This window comes from Rhinopithecus roxellana, chromosome 14, assembly GCF_007565055.1.
Source record: "Rhinopithecus roxellana isolate Shanxi Qingling chromosome 14, ASM756505v1, whole genome shotgun sequence".
Classification (NCBI taxonomy): domain Eukaryota; kingdom Metazoa; phylum Chordata; class Mammalia; order Primates; family Cercopithecidae; genus Rhinopithecus; species Rhinopithecus roxellana.
The window spans coordinates 132502661-132515569 of NC_044562.1; the positions used below are offsets into that span (position 1 = coordinate 132502661).

The 12909-nt window shown below is 51.5% G+C and overlaps 1 protein-coding gene across 1 annotated transcript in view; it reads left to right on the plus strand.

Moving 5' to 3' along the window:
• Positions 1-1636: 1636 nt before the first annotated feature.
• The window catches only part of MYO7B (myosin VIIB), a 78660-nt gene continuing 67387 nt past the window's right edge, over positions 1637-12909 (plus strand). The window contains 6 exon segments of the mRNA XM_030916471.1: positions 1637-1654; positions 5762-5875; positions 6888-7040; positions 8273-8398; positions 8400-8458; positions 11656-11777. Coding sequence (XP_030772331.1) covers positions 1637-1654; positions 5762-5875; positions 6888-7040; positions 8273-8398; positions 8400-8458; positions 11656-11777 — 592 coding nt within the window.

Genomic DNA, 12909 nt, shown 5'->3' on the forward strand with positions numbered 1-12909 from the left:
GACTAATATCCAGAATCCACAAGGAACTCAAACAAATTACCAAGAAAACAAACAAACAAACAATCCCATCAAAAAGTGGGCTAAGGTTATGAATAGACAATTCTCAAAAGAAGATATACGAATGTCTAACCAACAAGGAAAAATGTTCAACATCACCGATGATCAGGGAAATACAAATCAAAACTGCAATGCAACACCACTTTACTCCTGCAAGAGTGGCCATAATTAAAAAATCAAAAAATGATAGATGTTGGCATGGATGTGGTGAAAAGGGAATGCTTCTACACTGCTGGTGGGAATGTAAACTAGTACAGCCACTGAGGAAAACAGTGTGGAGATTCCTTAAAGAACTAAACATAGAACTACCATTTGATCCATCAATCCCACTACTGGATATCTACCCAGAGGAAAAGAACTCATTATTCGAAAAAGATACTTGCACACACATGTTTATAGCAGCACTATTCACAATTACAAAAATGTGGAACCAGCCCAAATGTCTATCAATGAACAAGTGGATAAAGAAACTATGATATTGGTATATCATATATATATAGATGTATATCATATATAGAGAGATATAGACATATATCATATATATGGCATACGTATGTATGATGGAATACTACTCAGCCATAAAAGGAATGAATTAATGGCATTCACAGCAACGTGGATGGGATTGGAGACCATTATTCTAAGTGAAGTAACTCAGGAATGGAAAACCAAACATCGTATGTTCTCACTTATAAGTGGGAGCTAAGCTATGAGGATGCAAAGGCATAAGAATGATACAATGGGCTTTGGGGACTCGGGGGGAAAGGGAAGGAAGGGGGTGAGGAATGAAAGACTACAAATTGGGTTCAGTGCATATTTATCTGGTGATGGGTGCACCAAAATCCCACAAATCACCGCTAAAGAACTTAGCAGTAGACCTGGTACCCACCTTGCACTGCTCAGCACAGGGAAGGGGAAGATGCCAGCACTCAGTCAGGGTAACTCAGGGTTTCCTGCTTTCGATGGGACAAGTAGGCTCGTCCTTGCTCCTCCTCCTGCTGGACCTGGCTGCCTACTTGGGCCTGGCTGCCTGCTCCTTCTAGAACCACCAGGTGCTGGGGACAGGTTTGAAAGGAGGCAGATCCGGGTTTGATTCCCAGCTGTGATACTAATTAACTGCGTGGCATTTCCTGCATTGAGTCCCATGTCTAAAGTGAGGGAACACGCACATTCTGCAGTGCTGTGAGGTTTAAAGTTGTGTCTGTAGCTCCAGTGGCTGCTTACCTGAGCACTTCCCAGGATGTGTGATGATAACTGGTTTTCATGGATATCTGACCAGATAAAATTGGGGCTTCTGGATGGCAGGGAACCACCCACTCCCTGTATCAAGCCCAGGACTGAGTATGAAATATGTCTGCAATTAAGGTGATGTAGAATGAAGCTCTTGTACTTGGGCTAGGACTGTGACTCATTCATCCATTTATTCAGCATTGTTTCTGAGCCGGGTCCCATGCCGGGACCTTAGGGTAGTGTTGGTGAACAAGCCCAGCTCCTGTGCTCCAGGGGCTCCAATCGGGGGTATGCATGGAGCTGACGTTCTGCTTTCTCTCTCCATACAGGTGTGTGGAACTGCTGACTCAGGATGTCAGGGTTCAGGCTGGTAAGAATTGTATGATCTGTTCCAGGGGTTATTGGTGTAAGTTACTCAAGGCCAAGTTGAATCGCTCCCAAGGAAAGAGAGGAAAGGCAATGAGACCCTATAGGAAAATACCAGAGACAGGTGAGTTTAGGAAACATGACAGATTCTAGCATCTAAAGAAAACAAGTTTGGTCAACCACTGGCTTGGGCAATACATGTAGTTATGTATAGTTATCCCTCACTTTCATGCAGGGCTTAACGTGTCCCTTTGTCTTGACAAAAGGGATTTCTTTTCTTTACTTTTCTTTTTTTTTCCAGACAGATTCTCACTCTGTCACCCAGGCTGGAGTGCAGTGGCGTGATTTCAGCTCACGGCAACCTCTGCCTCCCAGGTTCAAGTGATCCTCCAACCTCAGCCTACCGAGTAGCTGGGACCACAGGTGCATGCCACAACACCCAGCTAATTTTGTATTTTTTGTAGGGACGGGGTTTTACCATGTTGCCCAGGCTGGTCTTGAACTCCTGAGCTCAAAGCAATCCACTAGCCGTGGCCTCCCAAAGTGCTGGGTGTGAGCCACCTTGCCCAGCCAACAAAGCGATTTCCCAGTTGTCTCATTGTGGCAGTTGCAGTGAGCTCCCCCACAGAAAACAGGGAACTGGGGAACTGTGGGCATGGGTAGGACTGAAACCCAGGTCTGAGTCACCACTTTGGACTCTGCATCGTGCTTCCTTCACTCAACAAATATTCCTGTGTTCCGGTGGCCAAGGGATGGCTCCTCCATAGGAAGAAAACAGAGGAGTTTTGCATTTACTGTTGAATCAACATAGACCCTGGGGAATTGCCCTGCCCTGCCACGGCGCGTAAAGGGTGGAGAGTTCAGAGGCTGGGGAACCCAGAGAGCAGAGGCCCCAAACCAGCTTGTGCATCCTTCCCTGCCCTCCACATTTCCACCCTTGCCCCATGGCCCCGCAGAGTCCAGGAGAGCAGGATAGTGTTGCAAAGTGCTCTTTGATAAGAAAATGCCCCAAATATTCTCCTCCTGAGTGCAAAGCCACATAGGACATCGTTCCTGGCCGCTGGAGCACACTGCTGAGAGGAGGACCTTCACTACGCAGGAGCCCCTGGTGCTGCCACTAAGCCTGGCAGCATCGGACTCACAGAATGGACAGCCAAGATTGGCTTCTTGTTTTCAATTACAGAATAGAGCTTAGGCTGTTTTAGGCTGTAGAGAGGACACGCATGGTCTCAAACGCCAGGTTGTGAGGCTTCTGGTGACTAAGTTGCAAACCTGAGAGCGTGGCTCCACCTTGGAGCATGGTGTGGTTTTAAGACAAAGCCAAGCATTTCACAAAGGAATATGCCGTGGGATGCATCAACGCCAAACTCCCCCTGGGGATGCCACTAACTGCAAGCAGAGTTTAGAAAAACACCTCTTAGGGCCCTATTACTCACAATGACAATTGCAGTCCCGCTCTGTCTTCAGAGATTATAAGTCTTTGAGAGGAGAGTCATCTCTCGGCTCACTGCAACCTCGGCCTCCCAGGTTCAAGCAATCCTCCTGCCTCAGCCTCCCGAGTAGCTGGGACTACAGGCACCCACCACCATCCCCGGTTAATTTTGTATTTTTAGTAGAGACAGGGTTTCACCACGTTGGCCAGGCTTGTCTCGAACTCCTGACCTCAGGTGATCTGCCCTCTCACCTCGGCCTCCCAAAGTGCAGAGTGATCATCTCTTTAATGAATAAGTCTTTCAGAAGGCCCATGCGGTTGTTGAGTCCTCTGTGGTGCCCTCCGTGCTGGACACTATTCGGGCTCCCTGCCATAGGGCATTCCATCTTCACCGCAGCCCTGTGAAGCAGGCCCCTTTCAACAGATAAGGAAGTTAAGGTTCAGAGCTGTGAAGTGACTTTCCCAAGGCCGTATAACTCCTGGAATACAGAGTAGGGATTAGAATCCAGGCAGGTCTGCCTGACTTCATCGGGGCTTGGACTGCCATAACAAGGTGTCACAGCCTGGGTGGCCTAAACCACAGACATTTATGTTCTCACGGTCCTGGAAGCTGGAAGTCCAAGGTCAAGTGCCTTAGGGTTGTAAATGGCTGTCTTTTCATTTTATCCCTTCACATGTCCTTTCTTCTGTGCTGTGGGGTGAGGAAAGGGAGAGAGAAAAACAGAGAGAGAGAGAGAGACAGGGAGAGAGAGCGTGCGTGCATCTCACTCTGGTGCCTCTTCCTTTTTTATAGACACCAGTCCTGTTGGATTAGGACCACACCCTTAGGACCTTATTTAACCTGAATTACCTCCTCAAAGGCCTTATCTGCAAATGTGATCATGTCAGGAGTTGGGGCTTCACTATATGAATTCTGGAGGGACACAATTCAGTCCATATAATGAGGTTTATTTATATTTTTGCCCATCTTCTATAGCGATCTTCTTCCTAATTCTAATTTTATTTTATTTTATTTTTTATTTATGGATTCTTTTTTGACAGAGTCTCACTCTGTCAGCAAGGCTGGAGTGCAGTGATGCGATCACAGCTCACTGCAACCTCCACCTCCCAGATTCAAGCAATATCGTGCGTCAGCCTCCTGATTAGCTGGGATTACAAGGGCCCACCACCACGCCTAGCTTTTTTTTTTTTTGAGAGGGAGTCTTGCACTGTCACCCATGCTGGAGTGCAGGGGTGCGATCCTGGCTCATTGCAAGCTCTGCCTCCCAGGTTCAAGCAATGCTCCTGCCTCAGCCTCCTGAGTAGCTGGGACTACAGGCATGTGCCACCACACCTGGCTAATTTTTGTATTTTTAGTAGAGACGGGGTTTCACTATGTTGGCCAGGCTGGTCTTGAACTCCTGACCTTGTGATCCACCCACCTCGGCCTCCCAAAGTGCTGGGATTACAGGCGTGAGCCACCGCACCCAGCCAATTTTTGTATTTTTTTAGTAGAGGCAGGGTTTCTCCATGTTGGCCAGGCTGTTCTCAAACTCCTGGCCTGTCTTGGCCTCCCAAAGTGCTGGGATTACAGGTGTGAACCACGACACCCAGCCCCTAATTCTAATTTTTAAAAAAAATTCTATATCATTTTACTGACTTTTCTCCTTCCTGTCTTTTATGATTCTTCCCATGTTTTTCTAATCAGGGCATGTTCTCCCGCGGTTTCCAATTTTGTTTTCATTCTGGTGCGCATTTCTTTCATTTCCTCCATTTTTTCATTCAGCTCTGCCAACTCATGTCTCATCCTTTTTCTCAGTTTTCCCCCATCTAATTCCTGGGCTTTTCTGCCTCTGACCTAATCTTTGGTCAGTTTTTGTAAATTATGGTGAAATACTCGGTCACAACTTCCCACTGCTCTGTGGCAGTTATTTCTCTTTTGCTAAGGGTTATTTGCTCCTTTCCTCCTCTTGGGTTTCAGTACCTCCAAACACAGACCTGTGTCCTTTTGGATTACTTCTCTTCAGATGGGGTGAGCTTTCTTGGATTAGAAGGAGGTTCGTGCGGGGTCAGTGCCACAGTGCAGGCTAGCAGAAATCTCACATGTGAGTTTTTAGTCGTTGCTTCTCCCACCCAATAGATCTGGGTACCTCAGAGCTTTTCACGGGGCAAGGCTTCTCTCTTCCCACCCCACAGAGACACTGCTTCCTGCAAGTATGGCAGACCTGCAAATATGGTCTGTTTCTTAGAACCGAGACAGGCCAGGCAAGCTCCAACTGCCACCTTGTGCCCTTGCTCCTGCTGCTGCAGCAAGACATGCTGCTTTTGCATGCCAGGATGGGCTGCTGCCTTGGAGAATTGAACTTTGCCCTCTCTGTCTGGAATCTACAGCCGGGGTCACCTTTTCAACTTCCTCCTGTATCTTCTACTGTTTGTTTCTGTTTCTCATCCTCCTATTGCTTGCGGGTGATTTCTGAGAGGATGAAACTCTTGCTACCATCAAGCTTGAGAAGCACTTTCTCTTTTAAACACTCAGCCATGCCACCTTCCTAAATAGTTGCCAAGTTTCTTTTTCATTATGAGAGGTTCTGTGGTGAGACCAGAGCTCCTGTCAGCTTACTGTCCCAGACAAGACAAAGATCCAGCAGGGAGGGGCAGAGAAAGCGGGGATCACACCACTGTCTTCTGTCTGCCCTCCAGGGTGACCACGTGTGGCTGGAGCCTCCCTCCACCCACAAGACTGGCGTGGCCATTGGAGGCATCATCAAAGAGACCAAGCCAGGCAAGGTCTTGATTGAAGATGACGAGGGCAAGGTCAGTGTTCTGGGGCTTTCCTCTGGGCCCCGGCCTGCCCCCACATCCAGGGCCCCAGAGCCCTCCCCATCCTGTGGAGCCTCTCCCTGACACCAGGGGCTCCAAGGCCAAGTGGGGACCTGGGTGGCAGGACAGATCACGGTGGAGTCCTGCCATGGTGAACAGGGCCTGTGTGTCCTGGGGAACGTTTCAAGAGTTGCAGTCTGGGGAAATGAAGAGAATTAGGGGGGCAGGAAGTGGAGAAGTGGGAAAGGGGCTCTGGAAGGACCAGAGGGGCAGAAAGCCGGTTTGCAAAATGAAACCTGGCACGGGGGAAAGGTGGGTGAGGAAGGTGTGTGGAGGGGCAGGACGGGGCAAAACGCACAAGTGAGAGGCCAGCAACCTGGAGTGGCCCAGGGGTGACCAGCTCGTCCACCAGAGGGGTCAGGACCAGCTGGGTGGTGAGCGGGGAAGGGCTTACCATGGAGTGTCCAGCCGGTCACTTAGCTCCTCAGATTGTCCTCTCCGCTCAGCTGGGTGCTGCAGGCTTAGCCTCCAAAGAAAAGTTTCTAGGCTGTGGCCTGTGAGATCCAGATGATGGAAGTCAGTAAAATAATAACAATATCTTCTATTTGTGTAACACTGTAGTTTATTTTTAGAAAAAAAAACTTTTACTTGCACACTCTTATTCCAACAACCTGCAAGGCTCCCAGCTGCAACCTGACCCTAAATCTAACTTCTGGCTATAAGCTCCTTTGTCCCTGGTCTGAAATTCAGCCCTAGTCCCAGCTATGCCTTAACCCTGGGCCCTAGACCCATGCTGATCCAGTCATAGATGGACCTGATTCTGCCACAGGAGTCCCTTGACCCTTGTCATAGACTGACCCTGGCCAGAGGCTGGCCACCACCCCAGGTCAGCTGATCTGTGACCCCGAAGGCCACTTTGCTGCTGAGAACTTGGAGGGGAGGGTGTGGCAGGCTGGCCACGGGGATGGAGGCCACCCCTCAGGGGAGTCTGTACCCGTTGTTCCAGGAACACTGGATCCGAGCAGAGGACTTTGGTGTCCTCAGCCCCATGCACCCCAATTCAGTCCAGGGCGTGGACGACATGATCCGCTTGGGGGACCTGAACGAGGCGGCCATGGTGCACAACCTCCTGATCCGCTACCAGCAGCACAAGATCTACGTGAGTCTCCCCAGCCCTGTGTCCACAGGGGAGCCCCTCACAGGTGCCGACCTCCTGGACAGGGAGAAGAAAATGATGCACGGGGAGCACTGCCCCCCCATGCCCTCACTGGGGGAGGTGGGCAAGGTGCCTAACTTTTCCCAATCTCTGCTGCCCAGTCCCAAACAGGGCAATCCCACCCTGGAGGGGAGGAAGCCGCTGCATAGAGTGACAGCACAGTGCCTGGCACAGTTCGTGCTTAGTGAGGGCTGCAGATGGCCATCAGGTGGCCATTGTCCTCTGCCCTCTCCGTCCCAAGCATGTTGTAGAGACAGGGTCACCAGACAGAGAGCTCCTGGCTTCCCAAGAGTGAGTCCCGTGACAGCCAGGATCCCAAGATCTTGATTCACCAGACGAGGGGGCCATGGGAGTGGATGTGGGCCCTCCCTGCAAACCTGGCCTGGATGGAGGTTCACCCCAGCCTGAAGCTCTCATCCTGGTTCCAATGCAGATTTTTCCAGGGGAGGTGGTATTTCCAAACCAACACCAGCTCGGCCTAAGTATGTGTGGCCTGCAGAAGCCACTGCCTGCCTGGGCCTCTCTGGTTGGAGGGGTGGCTAGCTTGGTTCTGACCAGCTCTTCTGGGCTGTTCAGAGGAAGGCAGCTTGTGCTTCCAAAGGGCTTGTGCCTGCACTCCTCGTCTGGTGGCATAGCCTGAAGCCAGAGGGCACGTCCTCTCCTTTCCTAAAGTGAAAACGAGGATGCCATGGTCGTGTGGCGTATTGTGCAGACTCTGCCTGCCCCACCCACTGAGGGGCAGTGGGGCCGAGTGGGGGCTCCAGATGGGCAGCTGATCCAGGGTGGAGGTCCCAGGAGCACACAGAAATTTGTGGTTCGGGTCCGTGAGGGCCACTTGTTGACCAGCCTATATGAAAGCCCCTGCGGGATGCATGTGAAAACCCATTTCATACTTAGTCCATTTTTATCGAGCCCCTTCTAAGTACCAGGCAAGGTACTAAACAGCTAACATTTGATCTTCCTGAAAATATGTCCCCTGGGAGCTCACCTTCCTGGTGAACATCTCGTCTTCCCATAGGAGGGACCTGCACAGCCGAATGTCTTATCTCCCTGGCCCAGAATCAGACTCTACTTCCCCACCAAAGTCAGCAGCCCTGATAACTCCCTGAGGGCAGGGCCAAGGCCGAGTATCTCTGCCAGGGGCAGAGGGCACTGACCACCTGCTCCCTTCCCAGACGTACACAGGTTCCATCCTGGTGGCCGTGAACCCGTTCCAGGTGCTGCCGCTCTACACCCTGGAGCAGGTACAGCTCTACTACAGCCGCCACATGGGGGAGCTGCCCCCGCATGTCTTTGCCGTCGGCCAACAACTGCTACTTCAACATGAAGAGGAACAAGAGGGACCAGTGCTGCATCATCAGGTGAGCAGAGAGGTCAGGCACTGCCTCCAGGCATCTCCCTGAACTGCTCCCCACCAGCATGCCTGCAAAGTTGGGCAAGGCAGGAGCTCTTCCTACTCCATGGCACACACCCTTCTCCACAGCACACAACGGCCCCAGCTACCCTGCACCCCGAGCAGTTCCTCCAAAGCTTCCTTCCTTCAGAACCTAGGCTTTCATCGTGTCACCAGGGACTGGACTGCCCAGCCTCTAGTAACGGTTTACTGAGTCAAGGAAGGAAGTTGGGCTGGGTTCCTTTAGAAATGGGCCCCAGGTGTCGGGCATGGTAGCTCATGCCTATAATCCCAGTGACTTGGGAGGTCAAAGCAGGAGGATTCCTTGAGGCTGGAAATTTGAGACCAGCCTGGACAACAGTAGTGAGACCCTATCTCTGTAAAAATAAAAAAAGAAAAAGATACGGGACCCAGGTTAGGCACTTGAAGATGCAGGAGTTCAACAGCTGAGGACCCACTCAAAAAAATCTCAGGGCAGGCCCCAGGTGAGGACAGAAGAGCAGCAGCTCCAGGGGGCAGCTCTCAGGTCACCAGGGGACCAGAAGGAAAGTGTCCCCTCCAGTCCAGGTCCTGACTGCTTCAGAGACTCCCTGTCTGGCCTGGCCTCTCTACCAGTGACCACAGACCCTCCTGGTGTCGGGAGGAGGAGTGTTCAAGGGAATGGGAGGTGGAGTGGGAATTTGGCTCCCAAGCACCTTGCTTGGTGCTCCAGTAGAGTCATTCATTCATTCCTTCCTTCACTCAATCATTTGAGGTTTTGTCATGCCCCAACTGTGTGCCACCCACCGTCCTAACATGGGGAGGCAGCAGCTAACAAAAGGGACCAGAATCCCTTCTTCAGGGAGCTTACATTCTAGAAGCGGAGACAGACAGGCAACAAATAAGTGTGTTTTTATGCAGGTCCTAACAGCTTTGAAGTAAAACACGGCAGGGGAGAGGAAAGGGTGATGTCAGCCTCTGCGTTAGGTAGGGGGCAGGCCAGGCATGGCCTCTCTGAGGAGGGATGTTGAACAGAGACCAGAATGAAGTCCTAAGGCACAGGTGATCACATTTCATGTCCTCAGCAACCCACTGAAGGAGATGCTCTTATTCCCCTGATATGGCCCCATCTTACTGCTGGAGAGACCTACAGTCAGAGGGGCTGAGATCCTGTTCCAGTGGCACACAGCGGTGAAGTGGGGAATTCAAACCCAGGGCTCTGGAGAAGACAGCAGACAGGTGCCCTGGGAGAGAGCTGGAACTCCCAACCTGCCCCCGGAGGCAGGGCAAGAAGCCTCTCAGCAGAGCTGGGCCGCAGGCTGGCTGGCCAGGAGCTGACAGGGTGGCGCCCCCTGGAGGCTGGCAGGGCTTAGCCCAGTGTGAGCAAGGAGAGGAAAGAGCCCCCTGACGTTTGGTTCCTTGTAGTGAGCAGAACGTCACTTGTCACTTTGAGTCAAATTGCATTCTCCTCCTGCCCTTTCCTCCCCCAGGGCTGTGGGCAAGTCCCCTTAAGCCGCATCTCTACAATGGCAGGTTGTTTGATGAGCTTGTTTACAAACACGCCTGGCGCTTGACAGGCACTCAGGGGAGTCCACAGCTATCACTGGAGGTTTGTTGATCTCACTCTGCTTTGCTGGCATAGTGATTGTGGGTATTTTGATCATAACTTTTTTAAAAAGGTAATATTTTGGCCGGGTGCGGTAGCTCACGCCTGTAATCCCAGCACTTTGGGAGGCTGAGGCAGGTGGATCACCTGAGGTCAGGAGTTCAAGACCAGCCTGGCCAACATGGTGAAACCCCATCTCTACTAAAAATATAAAAATTACCTGGGCGGGGTGGCCTAGCGCCTGTAATCTCAGCTACTTGGGAGGCTGAGGCAGGAGAATTGCTGGAACTGGAGGGGGCAGAAGTTTCAGTTAGCCGAGATGGTGCCATTGCACTCCAGCCCAGGCCAACAACAGCAAGACTCTGTCTCAAATAAAGAAAAAAAAAAAGACAATATTTTCAGGCCAAGCATGGTGGCTTATGCCTGTAATCCTAGCACTTTGGGAGGCCAAAGAGGGCAGATCAGCTGAGGTCAGGAGTTTGAGACCAGCCTGGTAAAGATGGTGAAACCCTTATCTCTACTAAAAATATAAAAATTACCTGGGCATGATGGCAGGCACCAGTAATCCCAGCTACTTGGGAAGCTAAGGCATGAGAATCACTTGAGCCCAGGAGGTGGAGGTTGCAGTGAGCCTAAATCACTGCCACTGTACTCCAGCCTGGGTGACAGAGTGAGACTCCATCTCAAAAAAAAAAAAAAAAAAAGGTAATATTTTCAGATGAAGCAATATCTGGGATTTGCTTTAAAGTAGTACAGGAGGGGGCCAGGCACGGTGGCTCAAGCCTGTAATCCCAGCACTTTGGGAGGCCGAGACAGGGCAGATCATGAGGTCAGGAGATCGAGACCATCCTGGCTAACACAGTGAAATCCCATCTCTACTAAAAAATACAAAAAAGCTAGCCGGGCGAGGTGGCGGGCGCCTGTAGTCCCAGCTAATCAGGAGGCTGAGGCAGGAGAATGACAGGAACCCGGGAGGTGGAGTTTGTGGTGAGCTGAGATCACGCCACTGCACTCCAGCCTGGACGACAGAGTGAAACTCCGTCTCAAAAAAAAAAAAAAAAAATAGTACAGGAGGGGAAACAAAATTGGCCAGGAGTTGAAGCTGGATAATGGGACTGTGGGAGTCTGTTATGCAAACTCTAAAGTGTAGGAATCCTCTGGGGATCCTGTGAAAATGCAGATTCTGATCAACAGAGCCTGTGTGACCTGGGCCTCTGCATTCTGAGCCTGCTGCTGGCCTGTGTGCCACGCGTTCATTAGGAAGACATTGAGTCATCTCACTCAGCCTTCGGTATGTCCTGGGCACTGTGGTGCTGACCCTGGAATGAATCAGATCCGAGTGTGCCAAGGAGCTTGCAGCTGAGCAGAGAGGAAAAGATAAACACAACAGTGTGTACAACACAGGCAGCCTGAGGCCCACAGGGGACTTCAGGGCTTCAGTGCAGTGGGATATGTGCAGGGGAGAGGCCATCCTTGTCAGACTGGCCTCAGAAAGCAGGACTGAGGTTTGTAGGAGAGTTGAGAGGTGTTGAAACAATAGTTGTTGTGTGGTCTCATGTCCCTGCACACCCTTTTTGCAGTGGCGAGTCTGGGGCTGGCAAGACGGAGACCACCAAGCTCATCCTGCAGTTCATGGCCACCGTCAGTGGCCAGCATTCGTGGATTGAGCAGCAGGTCCTGGAAGCCAATCCTATCCTGGAGGGTAAGCATCACTCTGGGACCCGCCCTTCTCCCCCAGCCCCGCTAGAGCCTTCCTGCCAGGTGGGATCCATGGGGAGGGACAGGATAGGCCACAAACCTTCAGCGACTCCTCCAGACCCTTGGGACACAAAACACAAGGGTTGGGTGCATGGTAGGGATAGGGGGGCCAGGCAGCACAAAGGGGAAAGACTGAGTACGTAATAAACTTTCAACAGGTGTGTTTTCCACGGGATCGTAAGGAGTATTTTTTTTTTTCTTTGAGGCGGAGTCTTGCTCTGTCGCCGAGGCTGGAGTGCGGTGGCCGGATCTCGGCTCATTGCAAGCTCCGCCTCCCGGGTTCAGGCCATTCTCCTGTCTCAGCCTCCAGAGTAGCTGGGACTACAGGCGCCCACCACCTCGCCCGGCTAGTTTTTTGTATGTTTTAGTAGAGACGGGGTTTCACCGGGTTAGCCAGGATGGTCTCGATCTCCTGACCTCGTGATCCGCCCGTCTCGGCCTCCCAAAGTGCTGGGATTACAGGCCTGAGCCACCGCGCCCGGCCCAGGAGTATTCTTTTTAAAAAGGGATCAAATCAATCTGGGAAATGCTAGATGTGCGTGTTCAGTTGCTGGAACTGAACTGGAAAGCAGGTGCTGGGCTAGGGTGAGGACTGCAACAGGTTTATCGAGGGGTAAACCTGTGGAAGACAAGGTGGGAGGAAGCAGGAGTGGGCAGGATGAGTTTTCAAAAATGGATGCTGCTCAGACCCTTAGGAAAGGGAAAAGGAGAGGAAGCAGCTTGGGTCGGGAGCGGCTCATGCTGTGTTGCAGATCTAAGTCTTGGCCAACCCAGCAGGGGGCTCTGGAGCAAACTCCTCCTCAAAAGCCTCCTGCCTTCACCCGGGTGACCCCGGCCTCAGTCTTGTCAGGGCTGCCCGGAAGCCGGTGGCCTCGGCCCCAAGGCTGTCAGCTGCTGGATAGCACAGTCTCTCTCGTTTCTTTAGAATTGAAGTTTGCTTTACACTTAGTAAGTATTCACCTTTTTCATGTACAGTTTCGTGAGTTTTCACAAACTCATACAGGCCTATGGCTCCCATCATCATCGTGAAGTAGAATGTTCCCATCACCCCCCAGATCTTCCCTCACGCCCATTCG